This window comes from Loxodonta africana, chromosome 6 (genome assembly GCF_030014295.1).
Source record: "Loxodonta africana isolate mLoxAfr1 chromosome 6, mLoxAfr1.hap2, whole genome shotgun sequence".
Taxonomy (NCBI): Eukaryota; Metazoa; Chordata; class Mammalia; order Proboscidea; family Elephantidae; genus Loxodonta; species Loxodonta africana.
The window spans coordinates 110,711,321-110,724,650 of record NC_087347.1 but is presented as its reverse complement, the minus strand read 5'-3'; the positions used below and the strand labels follow the sequence as shown (position 1 = coordinate 110,724,650).

The 13,330-nt window shown below is 35.9% G+C and overlaps 1 protein-coding gene across 3 annotated transcripts in view; it reads left to right on the top strand.

The window, feature by feature from the left end:
* SPOPL (speckle type BTB/POZ protein like) overlaps window positions 1-13,330 on the top strand; it is a 72,888-nt gene that overhangs the window by 38,395 nt on the left and 21,163 nt on the right. For 2 of the 3 annotated variants that reach the window (XM_003405854.4, XM_064287258.1), the window contains exons 2-5: window positions 7,398-7,526; window positions 7,707-7,828; window positions 8,112-8,263; window positions 9,782-9,909. In XM_003405854.4, the coding sequence (XP_003405902.1) occupies window positions 7,449-7,526; window positions 7,707-7,828; window positions 8,112-8,263; window positions 9,782-9,909 (480 nt within the window). In that variant the 5' untranslated portion in view covers window positions 7,398-7,448. Of the gene's footprint in view, window positions 1-7,397; window positions 7,527-7,706; window positions 7,829-8,111; window positions 8,264-9,781; window positions 9,910-13,330 lie in introns of those variants that run through there. The other variant, XM_010586337.3, reaches the window with a different exon arrangement.

The window sequence follows — 13,330 nt, the reverse complement described above, 5'->3', positions numbered from 1 at the left end:
CTATTTTTTGTTGTTGAGAATTTACACAGCAAAAACATACCAATTCAAGTTTCTAGTACATTTCAGTGACATTGATTACATTCTTTGAGTTGTCCAACCATCCTCAGCCTCCTTTTCTGAGTTGTTCCTCCTCCATTTACATAAACTCACTGTCCCCAGAGTTCTGTCTGATCTTTTGAGTGCTGTTGTCAATTTGATTCCATATAGATAGATCTTAAAAGAGCATAGTATAATGCTCAAGGCAGACATTCCTTACTAGTTAAGCTAAACTGTTGTTTGGCTTTAAGGAGACTTCAGGAGATATTTTTAGTTTAAAGTTTAAAGAATATCTTAGGGCCATAGTTTCGGGGTTTCATCCATCTTCCATGGCTCCAGAAAATGTGGATTCCGTGAGAATTTGAAATTCTATTCTGCATTGCCCCGCTTTTGATCAGGTTTCTTCTGTAGAATCTTTGATGGTAGCTGGGCACCATCCAGTTCTTCTGGTTGCATGGCAAAGGAGGCAGTTGTTCATGGAAGCAATTAGCCATACATTCCATATCTTCCTCCTAATCCTGACTCTCTTTCCTCTGTTATTCCAGACAAATAGAGACTAATTATAATGTCTTGGATGGCTACTTGCAAGCTTTTAAGACCCCAGGCACTACGTTGCAAACTAGGAGGTAGAACAGAAGCACTGAACGTGTGGGTTCTCCAATGAAACTATGACCTACACCTCTAAACCAAGGAGCCAAATCCCATGAGGTGTTTGGTTATACACAAGCTTCAGCAACTCTGTTTTGTGTGTGTGTGTTGTTTATTTTATTTTACTTTATTTTTGGTCTTTGTAAATGTATCATACAACTTTTGAAAATTCGGCTTTTTACAGGTGTACATCATATTGACAGCAATTATATTAATCAGCTGTGCAACTCAACCCTTAGTCAATGTGATTTTTTCATCACTGTAAACCGAAACTCAGTACTCCATAAGCAGTTACCTCCCCTTTTCCCCCTCCCTCCCACCCCAGGTAACCACTAATAAACTTTGGTCTCTGTACATTTGCCTTTTCTTTTTATATGAGTGAGTCATACAATATTTGTCCTTTTGTGATTGACTTCTTTCACTCACATAGTGTCATCAAGCTCCATCCATATTGTACCGTGTATCAAGACACCATGTCTCTTTCTGGCTGAGTGGTATGTGTATGTACCACATCTTGTTTATTCAGCCACTGATGGGCGTTCAGGTTCTTTGCACCTTTAGGCTATTGTGAATAGTGCTGCAGTGAACACTGGTGTACAAGTCTGATTGAATCTCTGCTTTCAAGTCTTTTGAGTATATACCTAGGAGTAGAATTGCTGGGTCATATGACCCTGGTGGCATAGTGGTTCAGAGCTATGGCTGCTAACCAAAAGATCAGCAGTTCAAATCTACCAGGTGCTCCTTGGAAACCCTATGGGGCAGCTCTACTCTGTCTTATAGAGTGGCTAGGAGTCAGTGGCTTTGTTTTGTTTTCTTGTTTTTTTATGGAAGTTCTATTTTTAGTTTTTTGAGGAACCACCACACTGTCTTCCGCAACGGCTGTATCATTTAGCATTTCTACCAGCAATAGATAGGGGTTCTGATTTCCCCACATCCTCACCAACGTTTGTTATTTTGTTTTTTTTAATCTTAGACATCCTGTTGTTAGGTGCCATTGAGTCGGTTCCAACTCACGGCACCCCTATACACAACAGAACAAAACACTGTGTGGTCCTCCACCATCCTCACAATTGTTGTTATGCTTAAGCCTATCCTTGTGGCCACTGTGTTGGGAGTCCCCTTCTTTTTCGCCGACCGTGTGTTGGGAGTCGTCCTCTTTTTCGCCGACCTTCTACTTCACCAATAGACATCCTACTGGGAACAAAGTGGTATCTCATCGTTGTTTTGATTTGCATCTGAATGGCTAATGATGTTGAGCATGTTTTCATGTGTTTGATAGCCATTTGAATGTGCTCTTTGATGAAATGTCTATTCGAGTCCTTTGCCCGTTTTATGATTGGGTTATTTGTCTTTTTGTTAAGTGGTCAAAGTTTTATATGTATTTTTGTTACTAAATTCTTACTGGATATATGGTTTCCAAAGATACTTTCCCAGTCAGTAGCTTGTCTTTTGATTTTTTTTTTTTTTGATAAAATCTTTTGATGAACAAAGGTTTTTAATTTTTATGAAGTCCTGTTTATTTTGTCTTTGCTGGTTGTGCTTTTGTTATATTAGATAATCCATTGTTAAAGGCAGGGCCTGACAGCATTGCCCCTGCATTTTCTTCTAAAAATTTTGTAGTTTTCACATAACCCATTTTGAATTTGTTTTTGTGTATGGCATGAGGCATGGATCCTCTTTGACTTTTCTGCATGTGGAAATTCAGTTTTCCCAATACCATTTATTGAAGAGACTCTCCTTTCCCCATAGATTGCCTTGACACCCTTGTCAAAAATCAGTTGACTGTAGATGTATGAGTTTATTTCTGGGCTCTCAATTCTTTTCTGTTGGTCTGTATTTCTGTTGTTATACCAGGACCAAGCTGTTTTGATTAGCTGTATAATATGGTTTAAAATCAGGAAGTGTGAGTCCCCTTACTTTGTTCTTCTCTTTCAACCAGTAAATGATTCTCACTGTTCCTGTTAAAGTCTTAGGAATACTACTGAGCATTATATGTTGTCTCATATTAACTCATTTTCCTTTCATTACACAGCCATCATATATATAAAATTGTTTTGATACCTCAACAGCATTTTCATTTGTAACTTCATGAAGCACTTAAGAGGACTTTTACCATAAATATGATAGTATTTCTTAGTTCTAGAGTGATTTACATTTTGTTAACTAAGAGTTAAACAAGAATGCAATATAATTAACACCACAGGTGATTAAGCTGCCTCCTAGAAGACTTGAACTGATTACAGATAACAGTACAAAAGAGGTACCTTGTAAACATGTTAGCCACATTTTATAGTTGGGTAAGATTTTGATGATATCCTTCAGACAATGTGATTTTCAAAAACTTTACCATGCTGGGTAATCACATATTTCTTTGGTTTGGAAGCTTGATAGCTAACACACCAAGAATAAAGCACAATTGGAGGCAATTGCTAAAGAACCTTAATTGTTTTTCTTTTGAGTCATAAAAATAATCAGTGAGTACTTTATTCTCTAATAGTGGCTAATTTAAACTCAAAGATTATAGGAGAAACTTTATAATTACTTGCATTACTTTTAAGTCAACTTGTATTATTGAACCTAAATTGTCTCTCTTCTAGTGTTTAGTGATACCATGTCTTTTTAAACCATTTTGCCAATCTCTACCTTTTTTTTTTTTTTGCCGATTCTACCTTTTAGTTGGAGAGTTTAATCTGTTATATTTGTGGGTTTTGAAAGCAACTGAAGGCAGTAACTTAAGTCTTTTGCAACTACTTAAGAACAGCACCTACTTTTTTATATGTTGTTGTTAGCTATCATCAATTCTTCCCCCAACTCATGGTGACCCTACGCACAAGGTACTGGACTGTTGTGATTTATAAGGTTTTCATTGGCTGACTTTTCAGAATTAGATCGCTAGGCCTTTTAACCTAGCCTGACTTAGTCTGGAAGCCCCGCTGAAACATATTGAACATCAGAGCAACATGGTGGCCACCACTGCACTAGTACATTGGGAATCGAACCTGGGTCTCCTGCGTAGAAGAGGAGAATTCTGTCCCTGAACCACCACTGCAGTGAATAATTCTTGTTAAAGAGACAGTAGGCAATGCCCCTAAAATGAATTGTGTATTCATTTTTCTTAAAGCACTATTTTCTTCCGTCATTTATTTCCTCTATTCTTGCTGTTGTTTAATAAGGAATAATTACTCTTCTTCATCCCTCCTTTAATGCTGATTGAAACTTTTAAGGGCTCCTAATAGAATATTTCCAATGTTATCCTAACTTTCTTGCCTGACTATCTTGCTGATTTCCCAGCTCAATGTGGTACATCACTGAAAAGGGAAGTTACATACAGAATCTGATCATAAAGGGTTAATTTTTGAAATTACTCTCCATTTGAAGTATTTTTTGATTACTTAATTGGAATTAAATTTACCTATGCAACACAAAATTACTCTTTCTAGTCTCCCCCATCTTTAGTATTTGGCATTGCCGCCCTTCCAGTTGCTGCCCTCCCATCACAAATTCTGTTGATTCTAAAATATTTTCTTCAATCCTTGGGACCACTTTCTCCATTTCCACTGTCGTACCATATTAGTCTGTCACCATGTTTTCTTGCCAGACTACTCCAATAACCTCCTAACTTGTTATCCTGGTTTTATTCTTCCCCATCCTCTGTTGCCATTCTCTGGAAGGCTGTCAATCGATCTTACTACAATCAAAATTACGCCGTTGTTTTCCTACTCAAAATTCTCAGTAACTTCAAGCATACTGAACTCCTTTTTCCCCTTGAAATTATTTCACATTCTTCCCTGCCTTAGGGACTTTACTGTTCTTACTCTTCCCTTCTTTACAGACCTTCCCTTGACTCTGCTCTGCCTTTTTCTCATCTTTTAGTTCTCAACTCAGGCATCAACCTTTCAGGGAAACTGTTATCCAAGTGAAGAATTTTTAGCTTTTGCATAGCAGTTGTTTTAAGTTGCCATCACATTGATTCCTACTCCTGGTGACCCCATGTGTTACAGAGTAGAACTGTTCCATAGGGTTTTCTTGTCTGTAATCTTAATGGAAGCAAATCACCAGGCTTTTTCTTCTACTGTACCACTGCCAGCCTTTAGGTTAGCAGTCAAGTGTGTACTGTTTGTGCCTCCTAGGAGCTCTGGTGGTGCAGGTTAAGAGCTCGGCTGCTTACCAAGAGGTTGACAGTTCAAATCCACCAGCCACTCCTTGGAAGCTCTGTGGGGCAGTTCTACTCTATCCTATAGGGTTGCTGTGAGTTGGCAACGGGTTTTTGGTTTTTAGGGACCTTTTGTGTTTTTTTTGTGTAGCAGTTACTTCCGGTCTTATTTCTCTTATTTTCTTTTAGCTTTATCTGTTAACTTTTTAAAAAATAGAAGTTTGTGTTTTTTCACTAACATGTTTCCTGAGCTTGAAGAATATATTGCAGATAAAAACCTACTTAATAAATACTTGTGGATGGATGAATTGTAGTTAATTTGGCAGGTATTCTTCCTTTCAGCCAAGTCTTACATAAGTTGGTGATTTTATTTACAACACCTGGCTTCTGATTCGAATCAACTGTTTTTTGGTTATAAGGCTCAGAGGAACGTCTCCCTTTCACGTACATATTCCAAAGTTCAGTCCTTGGCACGCTTGAAGTCTTGCCTCAAGAAAAACTCTTGTTATTTCATAGTTTTATATAATATTTTATTCAGTTGATTAATTTTGTCATGATGTTTTAGAACTATCTTTGACATATCCATTCAGTTTTAAAACATATTATGGATTTGTTGTACGTGTTCCCACCCACTGCCGTCGAGTCGATTCAGACTCATAGTGACCCTATAGGACAAAGTGGAACTGCTCCATAGGGTTTCCAAGGCTGTAAATCTTTACAGAAGCAGACTGCTGCATCTTTCTCTCGTGGAGCGGGCTGGTGGATTCGAACCACTGACCTCTCGTTTACCAGCCGAGTTCTTAACCACCGTGCTACCAGGGCTTCTCATACATGTTCAGTGGTAATAGAAGTCAGAACTTCTCCATTATGGAGATTTTGTTTTTCCTTTTGACACATCTGTCTTTGACTGGAAAATACCTTGAATGTTTTCATCCTCCCTGCCAAATAGTTATGGGGATGGTATACGTGTCCCACACATCTGGAAATGTATTTTTGCTGCTTCAGACAAGAGGAACAAATGATAAGGTAGAATCCTTGTGCTAATTCTCTTTTCTCTTAGAACTTAATAGTAATGATCCTGTTTTCTTCAGGCTTTTAGTGGTGAGTAGAAAGATGGGCCGTATATACTTGTAGGGATTTTTTTTTCCCTCTTTCATTTTGTATTTCACAGAAATATATCTGAGTGATGATCTCTTGTTATGATTGGTTATTGTGGCTCTCATTCAGACTGTCACCCAGGCTTTTTATTCAACTCAGGAAATACACCTTCTTTTATCTTTGATTATAAATGCACTTTTCCATTTGTTTTGGCTCCTTTTGGAGCAGTCATCTGATGAGTAGCTCTGATTTTGGTCTCTGTATTCTATATCTTTAATGATCTCTTTTGTGTTTCTTTATCATTTTTCTCTGCTTCTGGGAGAACTTTATGCTGCTTTAATTTTTGTTCCAGTGATGAATGTGTCCCTTATTTCTAATGCAAATTTTTAATATGCTTCTTTATTCTTAGCTTTTTTATACCTTTTCTAACTCTGTTTATTTCTGTGTATCATTCAGACAACTTTCTGTAATCTTTGTTTTCTCATCTTGCACTATTGTTTCATAGAGTATAGTCACAGAGGAAATTTTTCTTCTGTATTTTGGATAAGGTTCTCTCCTTTGCCTAGTAGTCCTTGCCCCCCCCCACCCCATGGGACTCATGTGTTTTTCTTCTTCCAGTAGTTATTCTTAAAATGAAAAGAGGGTTCTCCAGACTTGAGTTATGTTAGAATATGATCTGAAAACTCCCTGCTCCTGCAAAGTACACTACTTACGTAGCTCTTTCTGATTTTGCCTTTTTTTGTTTTAAATAGACTTACCTGGTTGCAAAGCATCATCATCTAGTCACTAATGCCCTGGTCATGTTATGAGGAATTAACTGTGTGTCCACGTGGATGTAGTACAAGAACAGCTTACTGGAAGGAAATTTATAGTTCATCTCTGTAGGAAGCACTCTGATAGGGATGAAGTCTTATCAGAGAATCTGTTTGTCTGAAGTAAAGGTAGATTCTTGTGGAAATCTGTATTATTATTCTCACAGAGTGTCGCCCAGTCTATGTTTTCGTTGGTGAGAAGTTCTGGGGTCTTGATATATGAATAATTATATTTTGTAATTTTCAGGGCTTCTGGTTTTCATGAATATGTCAGTGAAAAGGTGAGGGAAGGTGAATCAGTATCATCATTTGCTGTCATTAAGTTTCCAGGTTGCTTTGTAATTTTGTGTTTATGATCATACCATTAACCTATATGTTATATAAGATTTGTAATACTTTGGAAAATATGCCTTGGCAATATAATTTCTTATCTACAAATACTGTTTTTTGTTACTCAGATTTCAGGCATTATATGTCACAAAGGCTAATGATTGTATTTCTTAAAAATTATTAAAATTTTAAATCCTCAGTTGTTCCTTTATAATCTAATTTGGGGAAAGTAATTGTTTTGTGACTATTTAAATACTTTGTCCATCTTGGTTCATTCAGTTAAACTTTTTGATCAGTAAAGGGAACTTCTTTTTTTATAGGTAAAGTACTCAGATACTGCATAAATCCTAAAAGACTGCAATAAAGTGGCAATGTCTCGGGAACCCACCCCACCTCTACCTGGAGACATGTCTGCTGGTCCTATAGCAGAAAGCTGGTGTTATACACAGGTACATGCTGTTAAAAATGCCTTACTTTTTTATATGTCACTTACAACTTTTATGCTTTTTTGAGAATTATTGTCAAACTCGTGGCGTAGTTATTAGAAATGCTAGAAAAATAGATTATAGGATGTGACCAGTTAGAAAACATAAAAGTCATCATTAAATATGGTTTTCTGAATTTCTTAGGTTAAAGTGGTAAAGTTTTCCTACATGTGGACCATTAATAACTTCAGTTTTTGTCGAGAGGAAATGGGTGAGGTGTTAAAAAGTTCAACATTTTCATCTGGCCCAAATGACAAAATGAAATGGTAAGATTTTTACTTGTTTCTATGTTTGTTATTTGTTTTTGATGTTCTTCTCATCTGCTACTTTATGTTTTTGTCGTTGTTCCTGAGTGGATATTAACTTAATTTTATATTTGTTTGGTAGTAAGTTCCTAGTAGTATAGAGAATTGTAAAGAATTGTGGGTGTATTGATGGCTGGGAGTACTCTTTGTGATACTATTTAATGAATGATTTCACTATTGCCTCTCTTATTTTAAACTCTTTAAGTATTATATTCCTCCATGTGAGCCTGTTGTTTTATTTTAGGTGCCTGAGGGTAAACCCAAAGGGATTAGATGATGAAAGTAAAGACTACTTGTCCTTGTATTTGCTTTTAGTCAGCTGCCCAAAAAGTGAAGTTCGAGCAAAATTCAAATTTTCCCTTCTGAATGCTAAAAGGGAAGAAACAAAAGCAATGGGTAAGTGATTTGCAAACTGAGTGAAGAAGTCTCTGTGTAACTATGTTATGTGACTTCTGCACTTTACCAAGAAAATCGGGGCTTTTTTTTTTTTTTTTTTTTTGACCAAAGTTTGCTTAATTTAAAGCATTTAATTTGGCCAATATTTAATTAGTTTTAAATGCCAGTGTGGAAATGTAGTTGTTTTACTAAATCCTGGACTTCACAAGACCTATACAAATAATTTGAAATGATATTAAAATTTAATTCTTCCATGCCCTCAAATGACATTCACTTGTCACTTGGAAAAAATAACTGCTGTTAGGGCAAGGTGCCTTGTTCAATGCTTGGCATATAATAGGTGTTCAAGAAATATTTCTCTTCTTGCTATTTTTGCCAGGTAATAAAATCTGAAGGGTAATGCGAAAGGAGATAAAATATCCTGATGTTTTGTCGATAGAATTTTTTTGAGCAGTGGACAAAATACTGACTGAAAGGCAGTCACAGGGCCTATTAAATTCAGTCCAAGATGCACATATATAGCCAGCTGAAATGATGTAAGCTGGAACTTCATAAAAGAAGAGCAATGTATAGGGAAATCATAAACTGCCACATTAAATTTTATGTTTTCTAGAAGTGAATCACAGAAACAAGTAACTTTTTATCACAGAAAACCTACTCTGCATACTTATTTTCAAAATAATATCTTTTATTGCCAAAGTAATACTTATTTTCACACTGTCTCACCTTTAAGATAAGGAAGTGTGTCAGAATTAGACTTATTACTAGTTTTCCACCTCCATTTTATTATTTGTGTGATAGATAATGAATACTTTCTGTAGATTATTTTATTTCAGAGTATACAGTTGTTATGCAACATGTTAGGCATTTGTGACATTCACTTTAGTTAGTTATTAAATCCTTTACAAAATTATACTAAAAGTGTAATTTGGACTTTTATGAAAATTTTTGGAAGGATTAAGAGATTATATCCAGAGACATAAGAATGCTTTTTCACCACTTAATGGGTCTTTCTGTAGTCCATTGAAACTTAAATCATTGGCATGAGTGTCCTAGGAAAGCTTAAAGAGGGTACCTTAGTGATTTCAGACATCCATTTTTCAAGGGAGAAGCAGGAAATGAAAGGTATAGATGTAATAGAGTTCTGATATGAGACGATGACCAGTATGCCGGTGCCGGTGTTTTTGATCATACTTCATTGTCTTCTAGGACCTAGATTGTTAAGAAAGATCCCTTCCTTCTCCATGAGATTTGATGTGGTTTTTATCTCTTTAGAGATCCACAAATCTAAAATTGAGCTCATTGATGATGGCCAAAATTTGAGTGGTTATGTGGAGTGATCTGGTGCTACCCAACTTGACTTTGATAACCTTTCGTTTAGCACACATATCTATAATTTTTATGATGGATGTATTGGCCAAGCCCTATTTTTGCGCATTTTTTTTAACTGTGTTGTTATTAAGAAAGATGCTTCTTGAATACTTGATTTATTTAAACTTCTATTCTGTTTTCCACCAGAAAGCCAAAGAGCATATCGATTTGTGCAAGGGAAGGACTGGGGTTTTAAAAAATTCATTAGAAGGGATTTTTTGCTTGATGAAGCTAATGGTCTTTTACCAGATGACAAGCTTACATTATTTTGTGAGGTGGGTACATTTTTTCATTTAAGGAACTCCATGGTTAACTTTAGTGATTTAGCAAAAGTATTAACTGGAATAATATTAGGTATAATTTAAAAATTGATTGGTATGTGAATAAGATTACATTTGTAAATACTTGACTAGAAAGAGCTAACTAGATTGTGTCTTATAGATCAATATAGTAGTCCAGTTGGAAATTGGTTACTGAAAAAATTGTCATATATACTATGAATCGTAAATGCAGTCATACTGTTGTTATGTGCTGTCGAGCCAATTCTGACTCATAGCTACCTATAGGACAGAGTAGAACTTCTCCTAGGGTATTGTAGGCTGTAATCGCTATTGGAGCAGATTGCTAGGTCTTCTCTCCTGTGGAGCAGCTGAGGGGTTCAAGCCACCAACCTTTTGGTTAGCAGCCAAGTGTTTAACATTGCGCCAGCAGGGCTCCTGCTGTTATGTATTAAATACTCCTTCCTTTTGAAAAGACTACGAATGTGCATATCTTTATGAAAATTTCCAAATTTCTTCTACATTCTGAATAACTAACATATAGTCAATATTTTTCTCATAATCAGATTGATCATATTAAGAATTTTTACTGAAAGTTTAGCAGTTTGAATCTGTATGTGAACAGTAATGAAAACTACCTGAGAAGGATTGGGGAAGCTTTTTGTTAATTCAAATAATTAGATTAATTTAATCAAATGTTAGTATTCTAAGAAATAAGAAGCCCACATGGCACAGTGGTTAAAGCACTCTAATCAAATGTTAGTATTCTAAGAAATAAGAAGCCCACATGGCACAGTGGTTAAAGCACTCGACTGCTAACTGAAAGGTCGGTGGTTCGAACCCACCAGCTATTCTGCAGGAGGAAGATGTGGCAGTATGCTTCCATAAAGATGACAGCTTTGTAAACCCTATGGGGCAGTTCTGCTTTGTCCTATAGAATCGCTGTAACACGGCAACGGGTTTTTGTTTTTTATTCTAATCAGTAGTTGCTCAAGTTTTTAAGATACGCCTGTGTCGGTTGACAGATTTATGAGGTGTATTTATATGCGCAAAACATTGTATTTTGCCCTATTGGATAATTTACATTTAAGATTTTTCTTAATTTAAAGTTTTGATTTTCTTCTGTCATTAGTATCATGAAGGAGTTTTATCTATACAAATTTCTGAGATTCATCTTTGCAATGATTCAAAGATTATTTTATTACCAATACAGTTTGTAGAGAATATGTAGTAGTAACAGAGTTTTAGTGAAATGTTGAAAGCAGTGGAAGAGGTTATGATCCAGTAAACTCCATGTTAGGTTTCAAAAGGTTATTGTGGACAGACGAGTGTCTTGGAAGCATGATGATTTCCTTAACTGCTACTTAGGTAGCTTTAATCTCTTTATAGGAAGTGTGTAAAATTTTCCTGGCAAGATTACAACTTAATTGTATGTCATTATTCTGTGTCAGAATAATAATTGAAATATGGCTCTAGAGATTACGTAGTGCAAATAGAGTGCATCTTATTTTCACATAGACAAGTTAAATGAACTGTATGATGAATTTTGTTATGAATAAAATTATTTGGCTGATAAACCATATACAAGTGTCTTGAATAGGACTTACCATTAAATGATTTGAGGGGAAGGGACTGTTGAAGCATTTGTTGCCAACAGACAAATACTCTAAGTAGTATTCTAAATAAATACAGTTTACTACAGTTTATGCGGTTTTAAATTTTTAGCATCCTTAATTAGAAACTCCCTGAATTTTAGTAGTTATCTTAAATTTCTAAGTGTTAATTTTTAAAAATCATGTAATGTTAGAATTTAAAGGACCTTAAAGGCTATTTGTAGACCCTGGTGGCGTAGTGGTTAAGAGCTACAGCTGCTAACCAACAGGTCGGTAGTTAAATCCACCAGGCACTCCTTGGAAACTCTAGGGGGCAGTTCTACTCTGTCCTATGGGGTCACTATGTCGGTATCGACTCAATGGCAGTGGGTTTTGGTTTTTTTAACGGCTATTTAATATTTAACCCAGTTTAAAGAAAACTAAATGCAGCAAAAGTCATTTGGGAGTGAACATCTTTAGGAAGTATTCCTTTTTTTAGACTTGAAATAGTGTTTACAGCTATTTTCCTTAGCATATGTTATTGGAACCTAGATGACTAAGAAATTCAGAATTAAGGCTGAAATTAAGTTTAAGATCCTTTTTTTTCATATATATTTTTTAAGTGTGCTTGGTATCCATATGCTAGATTGTACGTGCTAATGGCCCTAATAAGATAACCCATCACGACAAACGATTTTAAGTTGGGATTGATCAGATTCCGTTTTGAATCCTGAAACATGCATCTTTTTCCTGCTGTACGTATTTATACTTTGGGCACCATATTTAGCAGAGTTGGGCTAAAAGCACTTTTAACAAAGATTCCTCGTGCCCGCCATCATTTCTTCCACCACTCTCATGGATGCCCCTTCCTTCTGCAGCGTCTCCTGCACTGCTTGCAGAAGAGGAGGAAGCGTTGCACTGAGCCTACCTAAAGAACTGCCTCCTCCCCCTCCCCTGCAAGTGGTGCTGTAGACAGGTAAGGCAGTTTGGTGCTCCCCTTTCTGTGCAAGAACTAGCTAAATCTTGCAAGTTCCATACAGTGTCTCAGATGGCCAGAGGTAAACAGATTGCTAGTACTGTAAACAGCTCTGCCCTCTCTCCCACAAAGTGATGTAGAAAACAGAAATTGAGGAATAAGCAGGGAAAAAAAAAAACAAAACATTTAGATTAAATCAGCTTTTGAAGTCAAATAGATTTTAAATACTCTCCTTGTCTGCAGACCCATACCATTTCATGATATATAGAAACAATACATATGCATGGATAAAATATATATAATGTGTTTTTTATAAAGTTAAATAAGCTAATTCATTTTTAAGCATGCATCTTTTTTTCCATCTTATTTTTTCTGTTGCTAAGATAGCCTTTCTGTTTTAAAATACTTGTGATAGTAGATGATGCTTTATTCACTAAAAGGCTCTTTCTTCGCAAAATGAAAAGATGACAACCGTTTGTATAATCTAAATTTTTAAGAATTATTACTTAGGAAATTCAAAATGTGTAGGACCCATTATTCTAGAAAATAATGAAGTTGGACTGTGAAAAGCTCCTCACTTTGGAGGCAGTGTGGGGAGGGGAGTGAGAGGTTAGGTAGTTGATTAAAAAATAGAACGGAGAAATTGTAGTACTGTGCAACTTCGGGAATTCCCAGCTTTCAGAACCAGTTTAAAGAATTCAGATTTTTAAAAATGGGAACCTTAGCTCCACACCAGAGGAAACCCAGATTTTTTTTTTTTTTTTTAATGAAAGAAAAGCAAATTTAACCTCAGGAAAGAATGTCAGCCTTTTTTCTGAATTTTTCATTCTAGGTTCATTCAAACAGAGAT